The sequence below is a fragment of the Coffea arabica genome, chromosome 4e, assembly GCF_036785885.1.
Source record: "Coffea arabica cultivar ET-39 chromosome 4e, Coffea Arabica ET-39 HiFi, whole genome shotgun sequence".
Taxonomy (NCBI): Eukaryota; Viridiplantae; Streptophyta; class Magnoliopsida; order Gentianales; family Rubiaceae; genus Coffea; species Coffea arabica.
In genome coordinates this window covers 3,143,343-3,169,986 of record NC_092317.1, presented here as the reverse complement: position 1 = coordinate 3,169,986, position 26,644 = coordinate 3,143,343, and the positions used below count along the sequence as shown (strand labels likewise).

Sequence of the window (26,644 nt, the reverse complement as noted above, 5' to 3'; positions counted from 1 at the left end):
CTTTTTAACAATCTTCCATGAAGCTAAATTTCAATTAATTATCATGAAACCCAATGAGCTAAGATTAATGTATCTTTTTTTTATTGAAAAGTTAGTAAGTTAATATTTATATGAATGACAAAATGTAAACGCCGAGATTATATACTATAAGGGGTCATTTGGATCATGGATGAGGGAGGATGAGTAATAACTAATACGGGGACTAATTGTCCTGAGATGACTCGTCCTTTTCTGATATACTAAGGGTGTATTTGATAAAATTGAAATCTAAAAACTAAAATCTGAATTCTGAATTCATTATTGTTATGTATCAAATTTGATACATTTGAGTGTATCTTACATTAAGTGATAACTCAATAGTTTATCACTTATTTTTTAAAGCAAATTTTGTTTAGAAAATTCAGTACCACTTAATTAATTCAAATATTCTATTTTTGGTTTATCAAACACGTCTAAACATGTGAAGATTTGATCTTATTATATTTAAGTATTGAATTGAGTTATCAAACACGGTCTAAGTTTGGTTAGTATTGGATAGTTCATGGAGTAATGCATAAAAAAGTTTGATTTTGTGCAAAGCTGAAAACGAGTCGAATTAAATTGAACTTTTAGCTTTTGGCTTTTCATAAGTCAAGATCGAGCTCAACTCATTTAATCATTTATTTACCTAGTCAAAAATTATATTCAAACTCAACTCACTAAAGTTATGCTAAAATGAACTTGAGGTCGAACTCAACTCATATGACATAAGCAAGTCAAGGTCAAATGAGTTCCAACTCAAAAAAAACTTCAAATGTGCTTGAATATCTTATGCAATTTTGCAACTCAAAAAAGTTAACCAATTTAATTAGTCTATTGAATGAGAAAATTTTCACCAAGTATAAGAAATTTCCTAATTCTTTAAACAAAGTAAAATCCGAAACAATCGAGACAAGTTAAATCTTCATAATCACCCAAAAAAAAAAAAGAAATACTAATTTGAATATATGTACAAATGAGATTAAACGAACTATTCGTGAGCTGAGTTCGATTAGAAAACAAGCCTAATTTAATGTTCAAACTTGACTTGTTTAGATAAACGAACGAGCTAAACAGAGTTGAACTCACAAGCTAGCTCGATTCTTTAACAACTCTAATTTTGTTGTTGAAAAGTTTTGATTTGATATAAACACGTACTTACCAAAATTAGTTCAAAATGATTACTAATTCAGGATAAATAATAACACGTCCGGAATATTTATCCCATTAAGACGGGATTATTTTAGTTAACCAGGATGCTAATCCACACACAAAAACAACCAAATCAGGGACAACATGGGATTGCTCGTCCTATTTTATGTCATGCTATGTAAGTATGGGGATGAACCAAATGGACCTTACTTAAACTGATAGTTAAGGGGATTATAGAATGGACTCCGACCCAAAAAACTATAGAATGGACTAAAACCAACACTAGCCATGCAAACATGGCTTGTCCAACCAGTGTCCAACATGGCTTGTCCAACCAGTGTCCACCTAGGGAGCTGGCATCTTTTCCGGCCTTTCTTTGTTTGTCCATCTCATAAGTCATAAGCGGGATTTCAACTAAATTTACAATGTGCATCATTTTACTCCCTAATTCTAACAACAAACAAACAGTTTGAATTAATAGATATTCCTGTGATTAAGAGAATCTTTAGGTGTTCGATTTTTTTTTTCAGAGAATTACAATTACTTTACAAAAGTTTTTTCAAAGGAAGAGTGTAATAATTATAATTGTGCGTGTTTACACGTTAAGTTATGATATAATATGAGCATATTAACAGCATCGTTAGAAATATCATATTCATAATTACTCGGGCATCTGGCAAAGAGTTGCTTATTATTAAGATACAAAATAAGCAATCATAGTCTCAAACAATCCCAAATATAAATTCCCCATATAACATGTCTTATATATTAATAGTAGATGCACAGCACAAATCAAATTTTTTCAAGGGACACAAAAATTGACAGTGGATCAATGGAAGAGATAATTGAAAAGAATAAGGTGGGGGGCTATGCTCTATGCTGATCAATGATAATCGACACTTAAATCATGTGCCCCTTTTGAGCATTTGTTCATAGTTCTCAATGGACTCAAGCCTCTGAAGGAGCAGCTGCTGCCTGAACTTGTTGATGAATGCCTCAGCGCTCGCATTTATATCTTCCGTTGGCTTTCTCTCCAGTAACCTTTTGCCGTTTGGCTCCGCTACTCTCCTCATCGGACCATGACCGGCCTTCGCTGTATTTGGCTTCTCTTCTTTATTATCAGCTTCCTCGACTGCTTTTGGCCTCTGAAGGTAGAGGGTTGCTCTGGAGCTCTCCATTTCTTTAAGCTTCTTTGGAGTTCTTGATATCCTACGGTTGGTTATCTCTTTACTTGTTCCGTTGAGATTATCGTCAATTGCCCATATTTATAGAGATAATGAAGATTGGTGCACTGGTGACTTAAGCCGCTTTTGTCATCATAATCAATTGGATTATGGGAGATGATTCCGCGTCATAGACATGTAGACTAGTCTATCACGAAGGTACAGCTGTGGAAGGTTGGTGATGACTTCAAAAAAACTGCATGAAAAGTCAAAATTAGGCTTCGTTTCTTGGAAGCACCAAAACTCAAAGATAAAAACCGGAAAATAGTAGTGAAAAAGTTTTTAACTTAGCCTCTACTTGTAGTATGAGAGAAAATTCTATTTACATGAGTCAGTTCACTATTATGTCGCGTTACCAAAAATAATTTCTTAGCATATCAATTATGATAATTCAACGGATATGAAGGGCAGTTCGCATGCTAGAACCCAAGAAAGTGTAAAGGTCTTCCTATATCACGATTACTTGTTAATGCATATGTGTTGTAATTCTAATGGTGTTATCATAAAATGAAGATCAATCTTATATATGCTGGCCACGTATATATCCTATCCCTTTGGATGCACATCAATTAATTTAAATTTAAAATTTATTTTTGTATACATATAACATGCATCCAGAGGTGCTAATATGAAAAAAAATTTTTTTTTGACTATAATGATAATATCTGTATAGCATAATCTATTCTATTTTATAAGAAAAAAGAGTTTAAAGAAATCGTATAAGATATTAGCAGATTTATGAACTTAATTAGACTAAAGGTGTGTTGTGTCATTTCTTTTGAATTTTTTTTACCGTAAAAAGATTTAAACCTCCGTGACTTACAGTTACAGCCCAAAGAGGCACTTAATTCATTTTTGGTGGCTATGGAGCCAAAACTGGGTGGTTCAGATGTGCTGATATAATTCATGAAAATAATCATCATATTTGGACATGTTTCTCTTTTCGCGCGTGAGGACGGGCCAACAAGTGACCAAAGATTGGAGGGCACCCGGAAAGCCGCTCCCAGAGCGCCTTTGAAGACTCGAAAGAAAGACTTGAAACGACGCGCACGAACGTGCCTCTGAAATTCTCAACTTTGGAAACGCACGGCTTAAGGAGTGGCGTAGTCATCCACCGACAATTAGGCACCATTTTCTCTCTAGTCAAGTTGTGCTGCATGCATACTTTTCCTTTGAGTGCAAGAGATGTCTTTTTGTTGCATAATTGGAATTGAGACTGTTGATTGACATGTTACAGCTAGAACAACTGGTCCTTACCTAATGACGATGTCTAAATCAATGATTAGGATGAGTGATTAAGACCGCAAAATCCAACTGTAAATTGCAATTTTTCTCAAAATTTTTTTTTTTTTATAAATACATTTCTCAAATAACCTTTTACGTCACATATATTAAATCACTAGTATATTTTTCTATAAAATTTTGAGAAAATAGCAATCTCAACTGGCTCTTAAATATCAAGTTATCAATAGATGCCAATGCTAGTATTAGATAGAGTTTAGATTGAGCATTATAGAAGAGGATGGGCAATGGTATATCTACAGCTGCCTGAATGGCGGCCGATGCCTAAATAGAGCTTGTTAGGTACGCTCCTCATTACGCGATAGCTCTCCAATTGATGTTTCCAGAAAATGGGGCAAAGGAAATGGACATACTGCAGATTGCAAATGCTTTGACTTCCATTAAAAGATCCATTGTGGGCATTGGGATGACAGGCTGTCATAAACAAGTGATACCCTAAATGAATGATCAATTAAGCATTTGCTAGGTGGTCCCTTATATTGTCCTTTGGACCGTTTTTTTTATGATTCTCTGAGTGTTAATATAATTGTGTGCGTGTGTTCTTGGCTTCTTGTGAGAAGAAAAAAATTAAGCAATTCTTCTCCTAACAGGGAAGGGGAAGATAAGTTGAAACAAGAATTAGGATGACAAGAGTCAATTTGAAAAGGCTTAGAGCCTAGGCACTGAACCATATCAGATTATCAAGTAACGATTTGTAGTTTTGTAGAATAAAACTACGTAGAACCTGCATTATTCACAGTAAGTAAGTGATAAGTGCATTACGATTATTGGTCTACAATCTACACATGGACGTGTCTATGACACTCGTGCATTTGATCTTCCCTTTAGCCTAATTTTGTCCTTTATCTAATGATTGTTGCCAAACCTTTTAACGTTCCGCAATTTATAGGTCAGTCATAGATCCCCCGTTCATTATTCCAACACTGCCAGTTTGGAGGACTTGCCAAACTATGCAATTTGACTCGAAATTTTCTAGAAGTCAACCGAAAGATCTAGCTTCTATGTTGTGGTCACATATGAGTTACAGAAATTTTTGGGTTAGATGTTGATGCCAAAAGTTAGATGTAGATCATTACCACCTCATAGGTTGATAGTAAATTAGTAACTGCACAAGTGACTAATCGCGGGTATTTAGAAGAAATTTTTTTTTGTCCGTAACGGCACATCTAACCCACTCCTACTCCTAAGGAGGGGGGAGCCTACTTTATGAAATGGTCCAACTGAGTCGGAGGAAGACGTAGACTGAACCACCATCAAATTCAGACCAGACCAGTGCACTATGCACCTGTATGGATTTCAATCCAATAGTAGTCTTTTTTTTTTTTTTTTTAGTTGTTTGTTGGGAGGCTCACTACTGATGATCACCTTTACAGAATATATTGTCAGTAGTGTGCGTGTATATAAGATTAATTCAAAATTAATCACCAATCCTAACTTTTTGTTGAACATAATTCTTTTAAGAATTTCGTTTTTGAGAATTGCACAGTGGTACATTTCTTTCAGATCAAGTTTGAATACAGCTGTTAGTTATTTTGGGCTTAGCCTGCATAAGTAAGCCCATAAAGTAATGAGTGCACTTTAGCGTATTGTGACATCCTTCCTCCATCAGATCAAAGATGCTAATCTTTTTTGATTTAATGGAGGCTCCAGATTTTACAAGTGAAACGGAAAAGGGCAGAGTTTGAGAATCGTTCAATTAAGATGCATCTTGGGAACCAAAAATCCTAATCTAATCGCAACAAATGCAGTTGGTTCATCAGCAGCAGCTGGCCAACCTAAAAACAAAGAAAAAGAACCTCTTGTGACCTTCACCATTCACTTGGGCCTTGGCGACCAAATATCTGAAGTCAGAAGCCTTATCAGATGATATGGGTCTTATGAGGCCCAATCAGTCATTATTTTCCTGGTCCGTAGCCCAAGAGCGTTATCATGATCAAATGGAATCGGTTGAGAACCCAGAAAACAATTACGGATTTCATTAATTTTGCAGAATGGAAGGCGTTCAACGGTTCACTCACCGCCTCTTTCCCGTGCCCATAGTAGCACAAAAATGCCTCCAGAAAACCTTCACCAAAACCCCATTGACGACGACCCACCTAGCATTAACTTTTCGGAAACCCATTTTCACAAACCGGTCCATTCACCAGGAACCCGCATTGTGCAGCAACTTAATAACATCAGCATCCATTAAAACTTACAGTCGCAGCAGCTCTTCTACTTCCGCTCGCGCCGGTTGGTTTCTGGGTTTGACGGAAAAGAAGCAGGTCTTGCCAGAAATTGTGAAAGCCGGTGACCCGGTTCTTCATGAACTCGCCCAGGAAGTCAGACCCGACGAAATTGGGTCGGAAAGGATCCAGAAGATCATTGAGGATATGGTTAAAGTCATGAGGAAGGCTCCTGGGGTTGGCCTTGCTGCTCCCCAGATTGGAATTCCATTAAAGGTCTGTTTATTTCTAGCAAAACTTTTTTGTTTTTTCGTTTTTTTGATCCAGCTAAAGCAGGCTTTTTTAACATTGTCAGGTTTATGATTGTTTTTATTAACAGATAATTGTATTGGAAGATACTATAGAGTATATAAGTTATGCTCCTAAGGATGACATTAAAGCACAAGACAGGCAGCCCTTTGAACTTTTGGTATTGTACTGAATAGTAGAAGTGAATTGATTTTGGCTGTTGGAATTGGACTAGTGCTAAACTGTTAATCGTGGTTGTTTTGATGCAGGTTATTATTAATCCAAAGCTTAAAAAGAAGGGGAAAAAAGCTGCATTATTTTTTGAAGGCTGTTTAAGGTATAATTAACCATCTAGTTTTGTTGCATTGTGTTTTACAGTATGTCTGTTGCATTTGCGATTTCGTTGGCTTTTTTGTTTCTGCTCGTTGAGGAAACATTTATCTGATTTGTTTAAGTCTCAAGCTAGCGAATTTCAGACATCCTGTCTTCATGCGGAAATCCGTCATGAACATACCTGGATGATCTGGGATCATAATTCATTTTGGCAATGTTTTATGATACATCTGCTGATTAGTTAATGCTTTTGAAGATAGTCGCTGAATTGGGTTTTTCGTAATAGACTAGAAAGTGCACCTGAGATTCAATTGTTTTAGCTTAAAACAACTTTTTCAAATACTAATGATTTACATGAATTTCCTAGTTTTTCTCAATTTCGTACTTAAAAGATGAGATGAGATGAATCGAGCTGAACTGAGGTGCATTGTTGGAAATTAAATATGCTTTGACAATTTATAGCCAATACGCCCAACTTTCCAGCACACTTGAGTACAGTATGAGATTTTCCTGGCCATTTTCTTCTCATAACATCGCTGAAGGGCCACATGGTCACATTTTTTCTAGGCTAGGCGCTTATTCAGTTGCATATCATACCTGAGGGTTTGAAACAAAACCGGAACAAATTTCTGAAAACCTGGGATGTGGTTTATCTAGCATATGTTTGTGAACTTGTTACTAGATGTGGAAAGTAACACTTTTGACTTGTTTATACTTGCATACATGGTATAAAAAATGCTAAAGATTACACACCCTCCTGGTTTACTTTTTAGTTAGCAGCTGTGCCCATAAGATGTGGAGTCTTAAACTTTAGCACACAAAAGTGAGAGTTCCTTTAAGCATCTTGTAGCCCTTTTGACCACATGTTGATGTCTCTTCTTTCTTTCATACAAAAACCTATTTTTGCACATTGTATGTGTTTTATTCAAGAACTCTTTGATTTGAGCTCATAATCAATCAAAGAGTTTTCAACATTCATTCACTTGCACAGCTAATCGTCATGGATGAACATCATCACAGTGGATCTTATTTTCCGGTTTTCTGATTTTATGGTTTTGCAGTGTTGACGGATTCAGAGCTGTTGTGGAACGTTGCCTAGAGGTAGAAGTTACAGGATTGAATCAAGGTGGCCAACCAATCAAAATTGATGCTTCAGGCTGGCAAGCTCGAATTTTGCAGCATGAGTGTGACCATCTAGATGGTACTCTGTATGTCGACAAGATGGTTCCAAGAACGTTTAGAACTGTAGAAAACTTGGACCTGCCACTTGCTCATGGATGTCCAAAATTGGGCGTGCGCTTGCTCTCTTAGTTAAATGCTTCTGTAGATTCTTTTTTAGTTTTCATCTGTTATCTTGGATAAAGTGGTTCAGAGTTAAGAGTTGATTCATCTATTACCGCTTACCTGTAGAATGAGATTTTATGTACTCCCGTGAAGTTTTGGAAATAGTAATACTGAGATGTTAAACATGGGTTTTCAGCTGCTGTTGCACGATATGCTTGACAGCAACTTTGGCAGTTAGGGGGGAAGAGTATGGCTTGGAGAAGAGGGATTTAGACAACTTACTGTACAAAAATTCTATAAAATGCATTTACGATGTATAGAGTGCATTGATGAATAAAGGGTCTTTCTGTATGAAAAGAATACACGCGCATTTGGAAGGCAATTCTAAAACCTATTGGCATTTGTAAACTGACTTCATCTTCTTCCGGCTTTAGACATCTGATTATATTGTACTAAAAGACATGTTATGGCACTCCTTTAAGCGGCATTAAGTGAACCAACATACTATAATACTGGCTCCATCCCCAAACTTTACGTTTGGAGAATGGTAAACATCCTCAGATGGACTGGATTGAGCCAGACTCAGCCTGCTGCTGAATGATGCGATTATTGCAGGAAGATAACAAGCAAGAAGGGGGATATACAAGACCTGAGCTCGAGCCATAAGCTTGCCAGCAAAATGATGTAGTTATTTCACCAGTGTATGAAGTGAGTTGGACATCTTCAAGATATAACATTCTACATGGAGAGCTGTCACTACATGCAAATGATACTGCTGTCTCCGTCGCTGAAGTTCCTTTTATACCAACAAATGATATCTTGTTGATGCTAACCGCTGAAGTCTGCACAATGGATTTTAAAGTCCTTAAGCCTAGAATGGTAACGCATAGTACAGATGACAACACATATAGACTACGACTGAAATTACAGGTAAAGGCAAGCCTGTCAATTAAAAAATTAGGTAAAGAGTATCTTACTTGGAAGCATGCTACTAAATGAAGGGAAGATTTTATCCCAACAAAGCACATATCTACTCTATAAAGTTCCTTGATGATAGGGTCAAGGGAGTCAGCATTTAGTTCCATGGATATGTACTACATTAAATAAATAAATGTAGACATGCACTTTCGATGTGTAATAATTTCAGCATTTTATATATTAAAAATATTTATTCTACTGTGGCTATCAAAAGCTAGAAAAATCACAATCAGGCATATGATTGCAAAGCTTGATGAACTCATTCGCTGATGCAAAGGAAAAAAGGGTTAGAGCACATAGAGAGAGAGAGATCTACACTCTAGACATGGTGCATGGGCATTGACATTGAAAGTTATTATCTTAATCACATTCAGAATTATGATTATCATTTTACCATCAAGCTCAAGCTTTTGATAGATCTCTTACCTGATTTGCACAGGGCACAAAAGAGTCGCAGTAGTATTGATTTATTATGATAGGATTCGAAACATTTTCCATCCACACATTCTGAAAAGTAATCCCACTTGCAAAACCACTGCCTCCCTAGTATTGAAAGACGGGTCAAAGGAAAATGAGATTAGGTACTCAGGAAAGATCTAATTCTAGTAAAAGCAAATCATGTCAAATGTTAGTGAAAGAAAAATCGACTCGTTGTGGGTTACTAATATCATTCTCCATAACAACTGCTCAGTTGCATGGAAAATGAATCAGATACAGAACTTGAAAGGAAGATTACCTGCCATGTTTTGATCCTTACACCATTCTCAGTATTCGTCAGATTTGCTCCATTAACTTTGACGTCATGCACTTGGTCCCGTGAATTTGATTTCCCCAAGCTTCCAATACTACGAAACAGATATTATTTCTAGAGGTTCTGCTGGTAGCATGGTTCCAAGTAACAATCAAGAGCTTATTACCTTATACCATGCCCGGGTCCACAGGTAATCCCTTCAACAAGAATTTTTGAAGAATTGCTGACAATGGATATGCAGTCATCTCCTAAAAAAATATAGGGATACTTTTAAGAAGAATGGTATCTGCTGCAGAATTTTAACTCAGAACAGCTTCATTCTCAGCTCAAAGAGCATAAGATCTTTAGTAGGAGAAAAGTACAAAAGAAAGAAAACGTCTCTTTCTCTTAATACAATCGTCTCAAACCACTTTAGCATTTTGAGTGAGTAGTCCTCACATCGTCAATCTTAGGAGTTCAAAAATTGCAACGAAACTACAACATTTCACAACTAGTATAGAGTTAGCATTATGCAAATGAGTGTGCAAAATCAGATAGTTGAATTATTTATTGTACTCCAGGGCTATCATTATTGAGATGAAACAACCTTTACCTTGAATTAACCAGTTTCATGTCTGATCTACAGAGTAACTGAATTAAATGAGCAAGTTGAATTATATTTAACCATCACTTCCTACAGAAGTAGAGTTGCAAGATTGAAAATTAATGTAAATAAGGGATTATATGATCAGCATTCAACCTACAGTAGACCCCCTAGCTACTTTAAGACTGTGATTCCAGCATATTAGCTCAGAAAGTAAGTTGGTTTCATTTTACTATATATATATATATACAAGGATAACGATAGCTATCTTGATTTTATTGATCTATTTAAATCTCTGCAATTTTTGAGGATGAAGCCAACATATATCCTACACCAATATTCCTCTGACTTGCATGAAATTTCTGGACAACTTTGACCCCAGAAACTATGAATTCATCTCCTAAAAGATTTGACCTAGCCTTTCAAAGTCTTTTGCATTTAGAGATGACAATAACAAATCTAGTCTGGAAATGATTGGAATGTCATAGATCTACAATGAGACCAATTGGTCCAACTTAACTCTCAGTGCCACTAGTTTCAAATTTTTTTGTGGTGTAAAGTATACATCACCCAAAAAACTGCAAGATGGCATACAAGCATCAAGTGTCAATAACAAGCAAGAATGCTTTCTTCTTCTTTCTTTCTTTCTTCTATTTTTTTTTTATGGGAGTGGGATTTTTTTTTTAACAAATCCTAACATGTAGCCAGAGTACTAAGACAGCCAACAAACCTGTTCTTATAATGCAATCCTTAACTTCAACATTCTTTGATGCACTAATGTGAATTCCATCTGTATTGGGGCTATGTGCAGGCGCAGAGATTCTGAGATAGGATACCACAATCTGTTTAGAACCAGTAAATGCCATGTGCATCTGCTGACTGTTAATTGACATAATGTTCCTCACGATCAAATTCTTGCATCTGTGGAATGTTATGGCCTGCATTGTTAATTATAGAACTCATTAAGGAAAAATGTTCTCCAAGCTGTCCTCATTCCGCTAGCCTAAACTAGCCATTCGCCTGTCCACCTTTACTTTCAAGAGCCCCTTCCACCCTGGGATTCTAGTTTTTCAAAGAAATTCCTTCACTACGTTATTGTAATTCATATTAGGTTGTGCATGAGAATAGCCTGCCATAGATTTACTCCTCGCCAGTGCCCCCAAAAGTACATAGACAATATCTATCAAAAGAGAAACTACCAAATTAGGTATGTATTCAGTGAGAGAATAAAGATAAAGAGGGCATGGAGAACAAAGGTGTGCTAACCTTTGGAGCACGTCGACAGGGCTGCCATATATAAACACATCTTACATCAGAAACTTGCAATTTTGAAAGGAAAAGAAAATGAAAAGAGACATATTAGGAATATTAGAGTAACGCAATGGTATACATTTGTGTGATTAATCTTGCAAGATCGAGCCCACCATTCCTTGCCACTCCCATCAACCGTCCCTCCACCTTCCACTGTGAGGTAATTCACCCCATGAAAGTAAAGCCACTTATTAGGATCCAAGCCGTCCCAAACATCCGGATCCCTGGGTGCTACAATCGTACAAGAAATCTAGGCATATAGTACAATGCAACCAATTTGAACAGTATGAGTGCTATTTAACTGCCTGACAACATATTGAACCCTGCAATGCGTTTTTTGATAACCTCTATAAAGAAATTGTATCCAGCTCTTACCCATAAAGTCAAACCTGATCTGCAAGGCCCGGAAAAATCAATTGGTCGAACCAGAAACTTTTTTCCAGCAGGGACTACAATTTTTGCTTCAGATGACAAAGAACATGCTATCTTCCATGCCTTTTGAAAAGCCTTAGCCCAAAAAGAGTAATTATTGAACAAATCCAGAAGATAAATCATCACGATGAGGTTCATCATAGTAGACACGAATACTCTTCTGTCGAGGCAAAGTTAAAACACTACAAACCTTTTACATCTTTGAGGAAGTCACTTAGACAGGATAAAGGAACTGACAAGCCTGGTTTAGAAAATTTTGATTTTAACAGATTGAAGAAAAGATAAGTCCTCTTCCTATTACCAAAAGTTTTGATTTCAGGTTCAGGTACCAAACAGAATCAGCAAAATTTCCTAGATGAAATTAGTAAAGGCATGAACAGAAATTGAAAAAATCATGTTTACAGTCACATCCATAATCCTTGTCATGCCTAGTAGTATTTATAAGTGGTAACAATTTTTCTTTCTTTACCGGGCACTAACCATTCACTTTTCACATTTCCAAAATCAGGATTGAGACCTTGACCCAGAAGATGAGAACTTGGATATCCCCATTTGTAGAGCTGAAAATGCACCTCAAAAGAAAACGAAGTTATAGCATGAACTATTATTGAGATAAAGCGACCAGGAAACCAGCCGAGTTGCATCCAAAAAAAGGTCATTTTTACTTTATTTTCTCTGTTAAGTACTGCAGAAAGAAAAATGCTCTAAGCAGCATAGCAACTGTTCATGAAAGCAACAATGAACACACATAAAGCTCAAAATAATCAGGGGTGTCTCGTTATCACCTTAAGGTTATCCAAATTAGCATTAATCACAGCTGAACACAATCATAACAAACTTAAATTGAACAGGTGGCACGGAAAAATAATAACAACACAGTGATACCTTAGTGTCATCACTCATCCCATTTCCTCTGGCCCCAAAATCATGAATGTAGAGTACAGTGCTGGAGTTCGAAACATACTGAGACGTTCTTGAACCTGGGAGCTGGATTGGAGGGTCAAACTTAACCCCACTTACATTTGTGAAATTCAAGAAGAGGAATATAATGCTAGCTCTCTGCACAAAACACAGAGAAATGCTGGAAATAATTGCAGTAGAATGAGAAGAAAAACAAACAAAAGGGGAAGATCTCAGCTTTCCCATCCACCCCGGTGCCCGTGGGAAATGCGTGGGTGGGCTTTCTCCCGCCTAGTTAATATTCTTACAAGTGCCACGTCGTGTTGGATTTGGCTGCTTTTTTGCAGGGGGTGAGAAGTTTCCTCTGCAGTACGACGACATCTTATAGGCTTGCCTCGTGGACGTTTTAGAACATCTCAGAGGCTTATAATGCAGTAGTTCGAATTTTACACCTTCTGTTAAACCAAGTTCGAAGATCTCTCTCACAAAGAAATTTTGTTATTGCCATCTAATTGTTCTAACTAATATATTGTTTTCAACATTAGAATTTAGTAAATCTAATTTAATTAACCCAAGAATTTTAATTACTAATATAAAGATTTTGTTTCACGGCGAGCTTGGATTGCTACTTTTTAAATTTTTCAGTTTGGATTGTTATTTTTTAAATATTTTTCTTTAAATATTTATAAAAAATAATTATTGTAACGATATGATATATGTGAAATAAAAAAAATATTTTAAAATGCACAAAAGAACATTTCAAAAACTTTTCACAAAAATTGTTATGTGCTTAATATTATTGTATATTCAAATTTTGAGGGTGCCGTGGCGTAAAATGCAATTACTTTCAATTGTTTATATTCTTTTCATGAATCAATTACTCATTACACTATAACGGGTCAAACTATATTGGGCTGTGAGAACTTGGGCCTAAACGGATCCAATTTCATTATTATTGCAAACACTTCTGGCAGCCTACAACCAAAGGTTTTCAACTCGTTTAAAATCACATTTTGTCAGATGACTTGACTCGGAAGAAAAGCTCTCCAACTTTACCTGTTTCATGTAGGGCTGTAATCGAATCCAACTGTTTGGGAGCAGCTCGGTCAAAAGCTTGACTCGAATTCGATCAACCCGAATTCAAGTTGAGTTGGAGTGTCTCAATAAGTCAAGCAAGTTGAGTTCGAGTATCCAAAAGTAATGCTCGAAAACTCGTCGAGCTTTATCGTGTTTTTAATTTTAATTCTTTAATAAATTATTATTATAAAATTACCCTTATACCCAAAAGAGTTGTTCAATTTATGAAATGTTTTAGATTGTATTAAAATTTTTAAAGGACGATAATATCTTTTCGCTCAAAAATTATCAAGATAATGAAATTTTCTAACTCGAGCTTGATCGAGCTTAATAAGGCTCGCATTGACTCGAGCCCATACGAGTCGAGCTCGAGTTCTGTGAACAAACATCGAGCTCGAGCATCCTTCTTGCATGTCGAGTCAAGCTCAAGTATGGTGATATTCGAACTCGATTCGGCTCGATTACATCCCTATATTGTATTCCTTAATTTTTTGGGGGACGATTGAGTTAGTTAGTAAAGTGGAAAGAATTACAAATAGGAGATTTTCGATTCAAGATCTTTCGTGTACACCAAAAGAAATTCTTGGAAGCATAATACCTATCCTTTTCTGAATCTCCAATGCGACTTGGGATTTGTACAGATGGTGTTTGTTAAGTATTTATTGAAAACTTATGGTGACTTATTGTAGTTGTTTTAAAATATATACATATATATATATTGTACTTGTTTGTTCGAAACACTACAAACATCTATTTTTTTCATCTCTCCCTCTCCACCACTCGCCATCCTACATCCTTCCCACCTCCATCACCCGTAACCTATTTAAAATTTTTATTTTTTGTATTTACATAAAATTTGTGACTGCTTTATGTAGATGGTGTTTCAAACAAACTTTTTTTTTAACAAACCAAAAGCAGGCCATCCAACACGGACCTGAAGTTATTTGGATGCTAATTTGGCTCGGTAAACTTTTTTTCAGGGCATCGTACTTCCTTTCCCTCTCCGGAAAATTGCTTTCGATTTATTTCAGAAGCTTAACATGTTTGTAGTCACTGGTCAGTAGCAAACGGTGGCCGGATCCACCTGTGAGCTGTGCACTAATTTGTTCTTGGCATTGGCTTACAAGTATTAACTAACGCTTATCTATGAGTGATGTAGAAAACTCCGGAGAATAATATGTAATGTAGCTAATAATACACACATGGATGGATTGTTGATACTCATCGAAGATGATGTTGGGGGCAATATGTTGTTCTTGCCCACTAATATTGAGACGGAGATATATGTGGTGGTTGTCCAAAAATTCTGATGAATGATTTGTTTTAGTTTGAGTTTGTTAACATCGTACCAGACACCAACGTCTGACAAGTTTCATTCGTTTAAGAAATAATTAGAAAGAAGAGCCCATGAAGAAAAGAAATGATATATATCTAGTTAGAATCTAAGTGACCATTGTTGAACCAGAAAAGATGCTAAGATCCTCATTCACTACCTATAATTTCCTTCCTGCCGTGATTTCTTGTAATAATGAGAATGAGAATATTGGATTTTGGTTTGCAAAATAACAATCTGCCATATCTCTGAAAATGTCAACTGCTATCATAATTGGAGTTTGATTTGCACCTACTTGCACGGCAACATATTATTCGCAATCTTTGGTGGTCAAAAACGGATTATGTAATAATATGACTGACTTTCAAGATGTTTCGTAGACTTCATGGATGCGTGTTTTATCGAACTTATTATTTTAGCTAGCCTTTTAAGGCTACATCTTACCAGGATCATCGTCATTCATAATTGGACGAGAGAATGACTATGTATAACGTTGATATTACTTCCTGCGCCTGGGGTAGGATTGATGCAAGAATATCAATTATTTGAGATTGAATTCAGACCTTACACCATTAGGAGCCAATAACTTGTCATCCTGCGTTGATAGGATTATCATTATTATTATTTCTTGGGTGCATATATCATTTTTCACCGAAAGTGATTGAACCCAAATGCACCAGATGATGATGATAGGCAGGGCAGATGAGGTTTTGTTGCCCTCATTCTTTCTATCCTTTTGTTGCCCTCATATATATACACATATATGGTTCCTGATTTGACCGATGCAAATTGTATGGAGTGGGTGTAAAGATTAAAGAGTGATTATGTGGGCGTATATTTTTTACGTGCATCAGATTTTGCATGCTCATCGTGGGCAATTCTCTTTGATGCCACACAAGCTAAGAGTCCGAAACTTGTTCAGGCGAAAGCAATTGTAAACGATCGGGAACAAACCTCATTCATTCGCAATTAATATGGACTTGTCGAGAAGAAGGAAGGATATCTGAAACGAACAGAAATACTAGTGCTTCTTCTCAACTTGCAAGTCATGACTTGTTCAACTATAAAATAAGCAAAGATGGAGAAACACCAAACCAATTTTGCGTTGCTTTCCGTGTATGGATAATGTTAGTAGTATATTTGAGCAACTAATTAGAAAGTGTCAGCTATCCATACTTCTAAAGATGCTGTTGCTGATTCTTGAGAAATTGGTAAGTAATGACAATGACTCCACTTAATTGGGTTTTTCAGATTTTCTTAGTTTTCTAACTTGAAAAGGGTGGATTTTTGCCAAGCAGACACTCATACTGCACCAAAAACGCTTCTTACGAGTTAAGACTCTTTCCACCCAGTAACGATTCTTTCTACTATTTTATACCCCATGTACAAATAAAGAGCAGAATAGATGCTGCAGCTAGCTACATGGAAAGAAATGATCAGAAGAGCTGTTCTCTTTTCCAATGATGGCCCTGTGAGATTGTTGTAATTCAAGGACAGATTCAGACGCTGCCCTAATGGGTTATTCTAGTAACGCCTTGTTTTGGGCCTTTTATTTATCGAGTTTAATTTTGGTGGCTAATTACACTGGAAAGGTAGACAGGATTAATGAACTTTTGTCGCTACCCCTTTCTCTTTTCACAAAAAAAAAAAAAAAAAATTGCTTTTGGGTTATGGCTCCTCATGTGATTCATGGGCTTTCTGAAGTTGGTCTGAAAAAAACATAAAGATTGATTGAGTAGACATGCTGTTTGCGTGTATCAGATTTGTTTGTCAAGTGAATTGCAGACAGCAACAAAATCTTCTTTCCAATCGGCCGATGGCATCAGTTGAGTTGCCTTAGTTATGCTCAAAATTAAATCTTCCTTTCCACAGCATTTTCACCATGCTTCCTTTTTGCACTGCTGAATTTACTTAAAAAAAGGTTGTTGGTTGCAGAATTGGATGCAGAAGAACAGAAGTTTGTAGATTGCAAGCGTTCAAATTGAAAGAACACTAAAAATAAACCGAGTTTGTCCGGCAGTGATTTTGCTTTGCTTACCCTCCCTAACCCAAAATCCTAAAACCAGCTGAACTCACAAAAGGAAAATGTAATAAACTAAAGGTGAACCACAGAGAAGCTGAGATTGGCCATACCAGATTTCAACGATCACATGCCATCATGTCTAACGGATTAAAAAAAAAAAAAAAACTTTATTCAGACTGCCACAAATCTCACACCTTGACAGAGAAAATAATACTAAAGTAGTCAGCGGCGGAGCCATTTGCTTTAATTTTTATCAGTTTGTGTATTTTAATAGCAATGGAAAAAATTGAGTACTCCTATTCCTATAAGAGAGAAACTATGAAAGAAATTTTTGTTGCTTAGGAATGGTGATGTAATGAGTGATGAGGACTGGTCAAAATATCAGGGGAAAACATGAAAAGAAGATGGTGTGTTATAAACTTGAAGGGAGGGGGTAATCTTGAAATTAAATTTAGCAAAGCTGACGTGGCTCCGCCACTGTAGTATACTGTGGATTGTTTCCGCGGCCATAAATCAGCTAAACCAGAAATGGTATCAATAATATCATGTGTGTGTAAGTCACGTTCGGATAGTCTCGGGATAGCCTGGTTAGGTCTTGAGATCGTGTGTTCGAATCACCTCTCTATCACCTCTCTATCATTTGTATATCCTGAAGGGACGGAATGCACAGGCAGGCACAGAGAGATTAATCGCACAAAACTGCAGCAAAGAAGGTGAATACCTGATTGCAGCATACATCTCAATTAAGCAAGCAAACAGATGTGCGGATGCATCGGCCTGAACCACCAGTGGTAGTGTGTGATATTAAAAGGATTCAATTGTCACCGGTGAATTAATCTCAAATCATTTGCATCAAGTCCCATGATAGTGTGAAACTAAGTAGTCATGCTACTACTAATATTCTGTAGTACCAAAAGGCCAAAGGCCGAAAGGAAGCTCTGGCGGCCAGCTGATTAGTTGAAGTTAGATAACCTAAAACCACCAAGAACCTGTGACTAGGATTAAACGTGTACTCTATAGATATATATATATATTTCATACTCGTGAGCCTGTCAAAAATTCGACCCAATGCTATTTTCTTCAGATGCCACAGTTGATACTTCTTCTTCGAATGTGATTTCTAGAAACTTGCATGAAAATAGGTGACTCTGTTTTCTTTCGCTAGAAGACCGACAGTAAACGCAAATCCCAATGGCATTGGTCCAGACGATAATTTGACAGAAATAGATCCGTTAAAGCTGGAAAGATTCTGAATTGAGCTACTACATTTGTTTCGTAGTTTGTACACTGAAAACAACTTTAACAAATGCTCCGAAATATTGCTGACAATATTCACATATTACATCCAGCAGAAGAAACAGAATTATCCCCCCCGCCAGTCTACAAGAGTACAACAACCTGGTCCAGAAACTAACCACAAAAAAAAAAAAAAAAAAAAAAAGACAAAAGCATTAATTTTGTTTTAGTTTTTAGCTCCAAAAATTCTTACACCTCATCCTTTCTGTTCAGCTGAACAACTGGACATCTGACAACCGACGACTCCTACAACCTAATCCCATAAATAGGAGGCCCCGCCCCACCAGAAAGTCCCATCTCCGGCCACCGGAAAAACACCAACTTTAAATGACTCCCCACATATACACTGAAACATCCGAATCACATCGTACGCTTACCGGCATGCTTGGGAGGTCTCCGACGAGTCTTTTCAGGTGGTGGTTTCCCAAAAGCACTGCAAGTGCAAAACCCACATGCCGAAACCTTCGGAGACGGCGGCTCTATAGCCGGAGACACCCTACCAGTGCGATAACGGGGTCCGCCGCCGTTGGATCGGCTCCTCTCAATCGATCCAACAACGGTTCTTGGTGAAACCCGGGAGGCGGCGACCTCTTCTTTGGCTTCTTGCTGGCCTTGGGGTTGGGCTTGTAGTATTTCTTGTCGAGGCTGCTTGTCGCTGTTATCAGTAGTCCCGGAGTGAAGGAGGTGGTGGTCTTCTCTTTGGTTGGTGGGTTGCGCCGGCTGCTGACCCAATTCACCTGATAGAAGCTTGTCATCCCATACTAGACCTGAGGAGCCTTGTCTTCTGAATGATACAGCAGATCTTTGTAAACCAGCCATCCTCTTTTGTTTCGCTAACGTTTGAGAGTCGTTCAATCTTTTTATTCCCCCTTTCTTCCTCTTTAATATGGGTGTGTGTGTGTGTGTCGAGATCTTTCTTTAAAACTCGTTAGACTTTACTTACACCTAACTCTCTGTGTGTTTGTGTGTGTGTGTTACACTTTTTCTGTACTTGTATAAAAGGGGAGTTGAGGGATGGGGAGAGGGGGGAGGAAGTCGGGGTTAGAAAGGAAGATGTGAGATCACAGTCCACAAGTGAATGGGAGGAGCATGTGACATGGATTAGTTGGAGGAAGAGGATATGGGAGGGGCACCTCAGTCAACATACCTTTTTCTTTTTTTTAATGATTACTCCTATCAATTGCTGTCTTTTATTATTTATATTTATATACAGGACAAAGTAAAAAAACATACTAAATGCATTACCACATATAGGATATAGCACATTTGTCTAAATTAAAAAGAGTTGTTTTGGATTGCTATTTTTTGAAATTTTTATAAAAAAGTTATACTATAATAATTTAATGTATATGAGGTAAAAAGATGATTGTAAAATAAATTTACGGAAAACATAAAAAAAAAATTAAACTTACTTATGAGAAGGATAAAAACGTTCATACACTTCATTTTCATTTTTAGTATTTTAATTACTCCTTCCATCCACAATTTGATAGTCCAATTTTTCTTTTTCATTCATTTCAAATTATATTCCACTTTTCAATTGAAAAATATACTTAACTTATAATTTCTCTAAAATATCCTTATTTAATGTATTTTGTTATCTATGAGTGTAACCTATCTTTTTCTTAATTGCTTAGATTCATACCTTAAATGGTGCAACTTTCCATACAATTATTGTTGTGATTAATGTAAAGGTAGTAATTAGTCATATTCCTATTAATATAAAGCCATTTTAAAAAAGATGGTAGGCTGGATTTAGCTTTCCAACAAAATTAACTAATTTTTTTTTTAAACAGTGTAAAAAAAGGAATATCAAAGTGGGACGGAGAAAGAGTATAATTTAATGATTTATAAGAAGTGATAGTTATAAGTTCAATGAAAAATAAGAAAGTGTTTTTCTAATTCATATGGTAAAAATGTCAAGTGATTACTGTTAACAAATAAAGGGTTGGCATTAATATTCTCCTTATCGGTAAAACCGAAGTTGCTCCTGTTTGTTTGGTTTAAGATATAGTTGTTTCGACAAAAAAATGAGATAAGAACGGAAAAACCAATCTTGGCTAGAATCGTCTGCCCAATCTCTCCACCTGGTGGATAATTTGTCCGGGGATCTAATTACACCAATCCGCATTCATACCACGTGGCACAGGGTTGCTTCGTTTCAGACATTATTTAGATTGGATAATTATCCCCAAAAAAATTATGAATATTATTTAAAGATTTCCATTTCAGCCGCGCCCTATGTTAATAGCAAAATTATATCCGGAATCCCCCAAAACCAACCTGACAATCATTTCAGTTTATTTCATCGACCTGTTAGTGCTGGTATTAAGCTCAAGTGGGAGCATCTCCCTCCAAAAATAAAGCTTGGGATGCTCCTCCAAATTTTGTCAAGCAAATCGTGCTGGACTATTTCCAGCAATCTCAGTAATAAATTTTTTCCAATTGTTTTCTTATCAAAAAAAAAAGCTCAAGGGGGAGCAAAAAATATGGCTCCATTTGGATTAGCTGTTTTTTGGGGTGTTTTTGAAAAATTTTGCTGTAGCACTGTTTTTAGAGTATATTTTGGAATATTTAAGAGTAGAAGAGTTTCTATAATATATTTTGAGATATTTTTTAAAATTTTAAAAAAATTTAAACTAATTTTTAGATTACCTTTTAAAGTACTTTTTAAAAATTTTTATTGTATTTGAAAAATTAATTTTTGAAAAACACTCAAAAAACAGGGGATCGGCATTCCGAGTTGTTAGTACTTCATCCTAGTATTTTTTTTTTTTATAAGCTTAATGGCGAATAATTAATGTCGGAATTTATTGTTATTTATAATTTATAACCTCCAGATAAGAACAAAACAACCGATCCATTATTGAACTTACTGTTTATAAAGAGATTGTGAGCTACAACCTTGACCAAGGTCCTATTGTCTATTTGATGCAAGACCAATGCCGAAATACTTTTTTTTCCCTTCTTTTGATATAATTAGCGACGTCACCTTTCTACGATTGCAAAATAATAATAAAAGAACAAAAGAGTAATTAGTGCTGTCATCAATTAAATCTCGACTATCATGCTGATGCCATTAATATAATAGTTTGATAGGAAGGTAAATGAGCTGACCCTTGAAAATAGTAGACAACTGTATAATTGGCTTGTCCTCGTTGATTGTTTTGTTTGATTATGAATTTTAATGTTAGATAATCAGTTGTTATGATATTTTTTATTGCTTTTATTTTTATTACAAATTTTTTAATTACTAAAAAAGTTAAAATGCATATTCATTCAAAGAGTAAATTTTGCTGATTCTGATTATTCACTATAATCACTATTTACAATTAGAATTTATAAAATTTAAAGCAACCGAGAACAAGGCCAATGATTACCTGTTATATGCATAATTTCATTTTAATACTCTATTTTTTCAAAGTCAATATCGTATTAATGTAGTATTCGGTTGCTGATCTGTAAGAGTCAAAAGTGCCGAACTAGATTACATGGTGACTTTGTTGCTTGAGCTGAGCCTTCTTTTCCTCCTAATATTTTTCCTCTGTGGAAGAAAAGAAACAAAACTGGCAAAGCTAACTTTCATGTTGCTTGGTGAAAAAAGCCATCATTGTGTTAATTATTTGAAGCATTATTTTGAAACAGATGCAATACAAGGAATAATATGAATAAATCACAGGGGAATAGACTAAGAGGCTTTGCATTTATCTGCATTAGCCGTTTCTTTTAGCTAATGAAAATTTCCGGGGATTAGGATAGGGGAGAATTTACTGTAAATGTGACGACAGTTATTAGTAAAACGTAATGACTGTAAATATGCTTGCGGGTTTAAGTTTCAAATCTCAAATATTCACATGATTTCACGGAGAGACATTTAACGAGTAATATTAATAAGCCCGTTTGGATGGTATGATTTGAAAACTAAATTTTAAATATTATTCCGCTTATATTATAAATATAATTTTCAATTATCTTTTTTATTTCACATATATTATGTAATAATGAAAGATATTATAGTGTATTATTTCAAATAATTTATTCTAAATAATCTCGCGTCCAAACACGAGTTTCTTTGCAGTAGTCCTAGTAGTATACGACTGGTCAGGTTTCTTTTTCCGTGATTGTATTTTGCAAGTAATGAGTTGTTGGTTTTGTCATTTGTGAGCTGGTTGTCATCGTTCTGAAACCAACAAGCGAAACATGTCATGGAGCCCAACCTAAGCTATTAACTATGTCATTTTCACAAGAAAATATTTAAAATTTTAAGAGTATTAACGGCCTAGAAAGAATAAAGATATATTAGAAGTAACATCAAGGAGTTTGACATTCCTTAAATAAGTTTTCAGATTTAAATGTTGTGAATGGAAAAAATATATAATGTTGAGAGAGTCACCCTATAAAAGGTCCGATAGCGCTTGATTCTGAATTAAAGAGGACTGAATGTGATTATGAACACAGGATGTTTATCCCACAAAAAAAAAAAAGAAAAAAAAACCACCACGATGTATCTTGTCAGTAGCACTACTCAAGCGTTGCACAATTTGTATAAATCTTAGACTTCGTTGGTTTAGCATGTGAGTTTTTTAGATGTTTGTCTAAAACTTTACTGTAGTTTACTGTAGGAATTTTTTAAAAAATTTTTAAAATGTGTAAATTTTTTAATATTTTGAAGTATATAGTTTAAAAATTTTGAAAATTTTTTTAAGATTATTGCAGTTAAAGTTTTTAAAGAATTTATAGCAGATAAACTTGATAAAAAAAACTTAGCTGCTAAACAAGGCCTTAATTCGGGTTTCTCCGTGTGGTTTGTAAACGATATAAAAAGCCAAAGAAAATGTCAATTTCACTTTGGCTGAGAGGTGGTGGGCTACGAGAAGACACCTCAAATGTGCGTAGCGACGTGTGAATTTCATCCAAATCTAGCTTGACATACATCACAATCAGCAGCACACTGGTACAAAATAGCTCCATTTACTTCCAGAATTGTAACTTCTATTTTGCAATTTATATTTCTTGTTAGGCAGATGAATTGGAAATTTTGGGACCTCGGAAAATTATAATCGGCCTGCACGCTTATGATTCAAGCCTTGTAATGTTTGTTTATCTTGTCATGCAGCTTTATGATCGACTACTCATAATTTGGGGCTTTGAAGTCGGTGCGGCGATATTCAAAAAGGAGCATAGGCGTAGTACGTTGGGCACCCACACAAGTCAATGTCAACTTGGTCATCATCGCATTATCAAAAAAGCTCAAAAGATAAAATGATGGGAAAATCAATAGGTCTAAAGTCTCGTGCTTTTTGGGATTAGGTTCGATGGACTAGCTGCCCCATGATTGTATTTGTGAGTACCTGGTTTTATGAATTGTGAAACACTTCAAATGCTAACATGTGCTCTTACATTTTCATGACATGAATTTGAGACAAGCGTGTGCGAATATATATATATACTAGCCAATGCCCAATCTATTGTGTAACAAATATTGAAAAATTCCTTGACACTCTTATTTTTAAACTTGGGCACAATTGTATCTAATTCTTATTTTAAATTAGAAATAAATTACCTATTTGAAAAGGTTCAAAATTCTGATCAGACTAAATAAATATAATCATTCATCTAAATCCAATAGCACAACCAATTTCCAACCTATTGTGTAGAAAATATAATTCAAAGCACCTAAATTGTAAGTAGTGACAATTCTTATGTAGATGTATGTCATGTAATAAGGTGTTTACCATAGCTCACGCCCACCTATTAAAATTGAAGAAATGTTGATTCAACAATATTATATTAGGTATGAACATTATTTTTTTATTTTTATTAATTGAAATACCAACCTAAATACTGTTGTTATTTGCTATTCTTTTTTCTTTTTAAGTTTAAAAATTTTTTAAAAGCATTTTTAAGCTAGAGGATTAAAGTTTTAGCTGAAAAGAAATCCGATATTAGAGATCCTTGTAGAAAATTTTATTAAGTTCAGTGATTTTGTGGTATAATTGAAAAACTTTTGTGGATTGCTTGCATCATTGGTCATCAGGTTGTAAACATAGCGTGCCAAATACGTTTACTGGCAAGATGTGGAAAATATTAAGTGCGTAAATTATTGCTTTCTAGCAGTAGCATCTCTCCAATGAAAATCAAAATATCCTATACTATGTAGTGTATGTTGCATCTGTAAATGATCAAAAGATCCTATACTATGTTGCATTTGTAAATGTTTAATCAATAAGAGTAAGAATAAAGAAGCAAAGGTAGAACCTTACTTCTTAAATGAAATTACATAATATCCTTTCCATTTAAAAAGTATAAAATTCATATACCTTTACAATGAAGATACCAGTTTCTGGGGATTGCATTTATTCACCTTCTGCTTAGAATATTATTTTTTACATGAAAGAAAATGAACATTTGTACAACGGAGAAGAAAATGTAAAAATGGCTTTCAGTAGAATGATTGCTTCCATGGCAGCTAGCCATCTGTAAAACAGAGAACAAAGAACACAAATTGCTTTTAGTAGAATGGTTGTCCCCATAATGAGAAGTCATTCACTAAATTTCTTAAGAGTTAGAAAAAGGGGAAAAATCTTACCTTCAAGCCAACTTCAAGTAGAAGGAACAGAATTCTGGAGACGGGAAATTAAAAAAAATCCAAATCCTCCAATACTCTCCTACAAACTTTCCATGCCGCCAGTCATAAAATAAGAAGAGAAAAAAAAAACTAAAAAGCAATGCATTGAATGTTTAGAGAATGAAAAAAATTACTCAAGAATTTATTTTAGTCATTAGAGTAATATCGAAAGGATCAAAACATGTCGTAATCATATTTAAAAATAGGGCTAAATTTGTATTAAAAGTTTAGAAGAACACATTCAGGTACACTGAAACTAATAAAATAGGAAAAAAATGAATTTTGACAATCAAAACCAAGACTCAAATGTATCTATAAAAGTCAAGCAAAGAAGAAAAGCATCCCCATGGCTACAAAGTCGGCTGTAGTTGGAGGATAATATTCCCCAAAATGCCATCCTGTAAGAATTATCTATAAGATGAATCCGAAGGCTACGCATCATTTGGGGAAAATTTTGCAGATTTTTTGACCAAGAAGTACAACCTAGTCTAACCAAAAGTTCCCCATTTTCCTCATTACAAGTAGAATTATCCTGTGGGTAAGCAAATTCTGAGCAAGAAATTACAAAAAAAAAAAAAATTATTTGACATTGAATAAAGGAGAAGACACCATCTGCTAAAGCAGTTGAACTGCAGCTTCTTCCTTTCGTCTGATGCGAGGAAAAAGAAATAGACGGAAAAGAAACAGGAATGAAGCAGAAAGATGGTAGGCTAAAACTAAAAGTCAAAAGAAGCAAAAAGTGATAGTACAGATGAAGAAGGGAAAGACGCGGATGAACAGGAAAAAAAGTGCAGGTGAAAAACCAAAATTCAGCCCAAATAATGAGCTACTGTTCTGGAAGCCTATTATGTTTAGAAGGGCAAACACGTAATTTTAAGTAAAAGGAAAAAAATGCCCTAGAATAGTTATCAACTGCTTAGATCAGGGTACACTTTATGAGGTTATTGCTAGAAAAAAAAAACACAATAGTTGCTTCTCTCCCATGTTTTGCCACGTGGATCAACGTGGGAGAAGAAGGCTTAGGTTTTTATATATATGTAAGATATGTGTGTGTTTTGTCTTCATGAAGAATAAATGAGGAGTAAAATGCAAAGTCTAATTGATGTACTCAATACTCGTTGAGGAGAAGAAAATTTTCCAATATTGTTCCCACAAAAAAAAAAGAAAGAACTTGCAAAAAATAATTGACGTGTAAATGGGTTTCAACCCTTTCAAAATCAATTATATCCGTATATTATATTTGCTTGGGGCCAATAGAATGAATCAATGGAAATATAGGCCTCTTCTATGGATTTTTTTATTAATCACCCCTCATAAGAAAATAGTTTGGAATTGACTGATCTGGAGAAATAAGTTTAGAATTCAGTTTGAAAGGTTATTAATTAGAATTGTGAAGTATTTGCTTCGGTTAAGTATGCTTTTGATGAATTTCGGAATCTCATTTCTAATCTATTGATTGGTTGCGCCTTGGTTAAGTATTCAAGGAGTTAAATCTAGAAAGTCATTTGTTTGTTGTCGAGATTGATGAATTAGTCATTGATGAATGGCCATGATATTAGTTCGGAAT

At 35.4% G+C, this 26,644-nt stretch overlaps 3 protein-coding genes and 1 long non-coding RNA gene across 7 annotated transcripts; 1 reads left to right on the top strand and 3 right to left on the bottom strand.

The window, feature by feature from the left end:
- The first annotated feature begins 5,648 nt into the window (after positions 1-5,648).
- LOC113742795 (peptide deformylase 1A, chloroplastic) lies at positions 5,649-7,950 on the top strand. Of its 2 annotated transcripts, XM_027270757.2 has the most exons (4): positions 5,652-6,136; positions 6,240-6,329; positions 6,418-6,485; positions 7,543-7,950. In XM_027270757.2, the coding sequence occupies exons 1-4, from the start codon at positions 5,687-5,689 to the stop codon at positions 7,790-7,792; spliced, it is 858 nt and encodes a 285-aa protein (XP_027126558.1). In that variant the 5' UTR covers positions 5,652-5,686; the 3' UTR covers positions 7,793-7,950. The 2 variants fall into 2 exon arrangements, with proteins under 2 accessions (XP_071903267.1, XP_027126558.1); XM_072047166.1 differs by lacking the exon at positions 6,240-6,329 and having other exon boundaries at positions 5,649-6,136.
- A 97-nt stretch (positions 7,951-8,047) lies between these two features.
- LOC113742794 (probable polygalacturonase At1g80170) lies at positions 8,048-13,184 on the bottom strand. 3 transcript variants are annotated; one of them, XM_072047164.1, is made up of 9 exons: positions 13,029-13,184; positions 11,764-12,879; positions 11,468-11,638; positions 11,344-11,364; positions 10,808-11,015; positions 9,661-9,742; positions 9,480-9,588; positions 9,170-9,286; positions 8,048-8,607 (listed from the first exon to the last, which is right to left on the bottom strand). In XM_072047164.1, exons 2-9 carry the CDS (start codon positions 11,959-11,961, stop codon positions 8,323-8,325), a joined length of 1,191 nt encoding a protein of 396 aa, XP_071903265.1. In that variant the 5' UTR covers positions 11,962-12,879; positions 13,029-13,184; the 3' UTR covers positions 8,048-8,322. The 3 variants fall into 3 exon arrangements, with proteins under 3 accessions (XP_071903265.1, XP_027126557.1, XP_071903266.1); XM_027270756.2 differs by lacking the exon at positions 13,029-13,184 and having other exon boundaries at positions 11,764-11,895; positions 12,706-13,021; XM_072047165.1 differs by lacking the exon at positions 13,029-13,184 and having other exon boundaries at positions 10,808-10,899; positions 11,468-11,541; positions 11,764-11,895; positions 12,706-13,021.
- A 4,583-nt stretch (positions 13,185-17,767) lies between these two features.
- On the bottom strand, positions 17,768-19,268 carry LOC113741289 (MAPK kinase substrate protein At1g80180). The gene is made up of 2 exons (XM_072046786.1): positions 18,827-19,268; positions 17,768-17,874 (listed from the first exon to the last, which is right to left on the bottom strand). The coding sequence occupies exons 1-2, from the start codon at positions 19,266-19,268 to the stop codon at positions 17,768-17,770; spliced, it is 549 nt and encodes a 182-aa protein (XP_071902887.1).
- Positions 19,269-24,656: 5,388 nt separating this feature from the next.
- On the bottom strand, positions 24,657-25,938 carry LOC113741266 (uncharacterized). Its single transcript, XR_003460575.2, has 2 exons — positions 25,039-25,938; positions 24,657-24,926 (listed from the first exon to the last, which is right to left on the bottom strand). It is a non-coding gene; the product is annotated as an uncharacterized lncRNA (long non-coding RNA).
- Positions 25,939-26,644: the final 706 nt, after the last annotated feature.

Bases quoted from the DNA above. Each gene is read 5' to 3' on its own strand.
- LOC113742795 (XM_027270757.2), top strand. From the start codon at position 5,687: ATGGAAGGCGTTCAACGGTTCACTCACCGCCTCTTTCCCGTGCCCATA. The intron at 6,330-6,417 runs GTATTGTACTGA...GTTTTGATGCAG, and splicing joins GGCAGCCCTTTGAACTTTTG to GTTATTATTAATCCAAAGCT. The intron at 6,486-7,542 runs GTATAATTAACC...ATGGTTTTGCAG, and splicing joins TTTTTTGAAGGCTGTTTAAG to TGTTGACGGATTCAGAGCTG.
- LOC113742794 (XM_027270756.2), bottom strand. From the start codon at position 12,966: ATGGGAAAGCTGAGATCTTCCCCTTTTGTTTGTTTTTCTTCTCATTCT. The intron at 11,639-11,763 runs GTAAGAGCTGGA...CTATATGCCTAG, and splicing joins GATCAGGTTTGACTTTATGG to ATTTCTTGTACGATTGTAGC. The intron at 11,365-11,467 runs GTATACCATTGC...TATATATGGCAG, and splicing joins GCAAGATTAATCACACAAAT to CCCTGTCGACGTGCTCCAAA.
- LOC113741289 (XM_072046786.1), bottom strand. From the start codon at position 19,268: ATGGCTGGTTTACAAAGATCTGCTGTATCATTCAGAAGACAAGGCTCC. The intron at 17,875-18,826 runs GTAAGCGTACGA...TGCTGCAATCAG, and splicing joins GAGACCTCCCAAGCATGCCG to GTATTCACCTTCTTTGCTGC.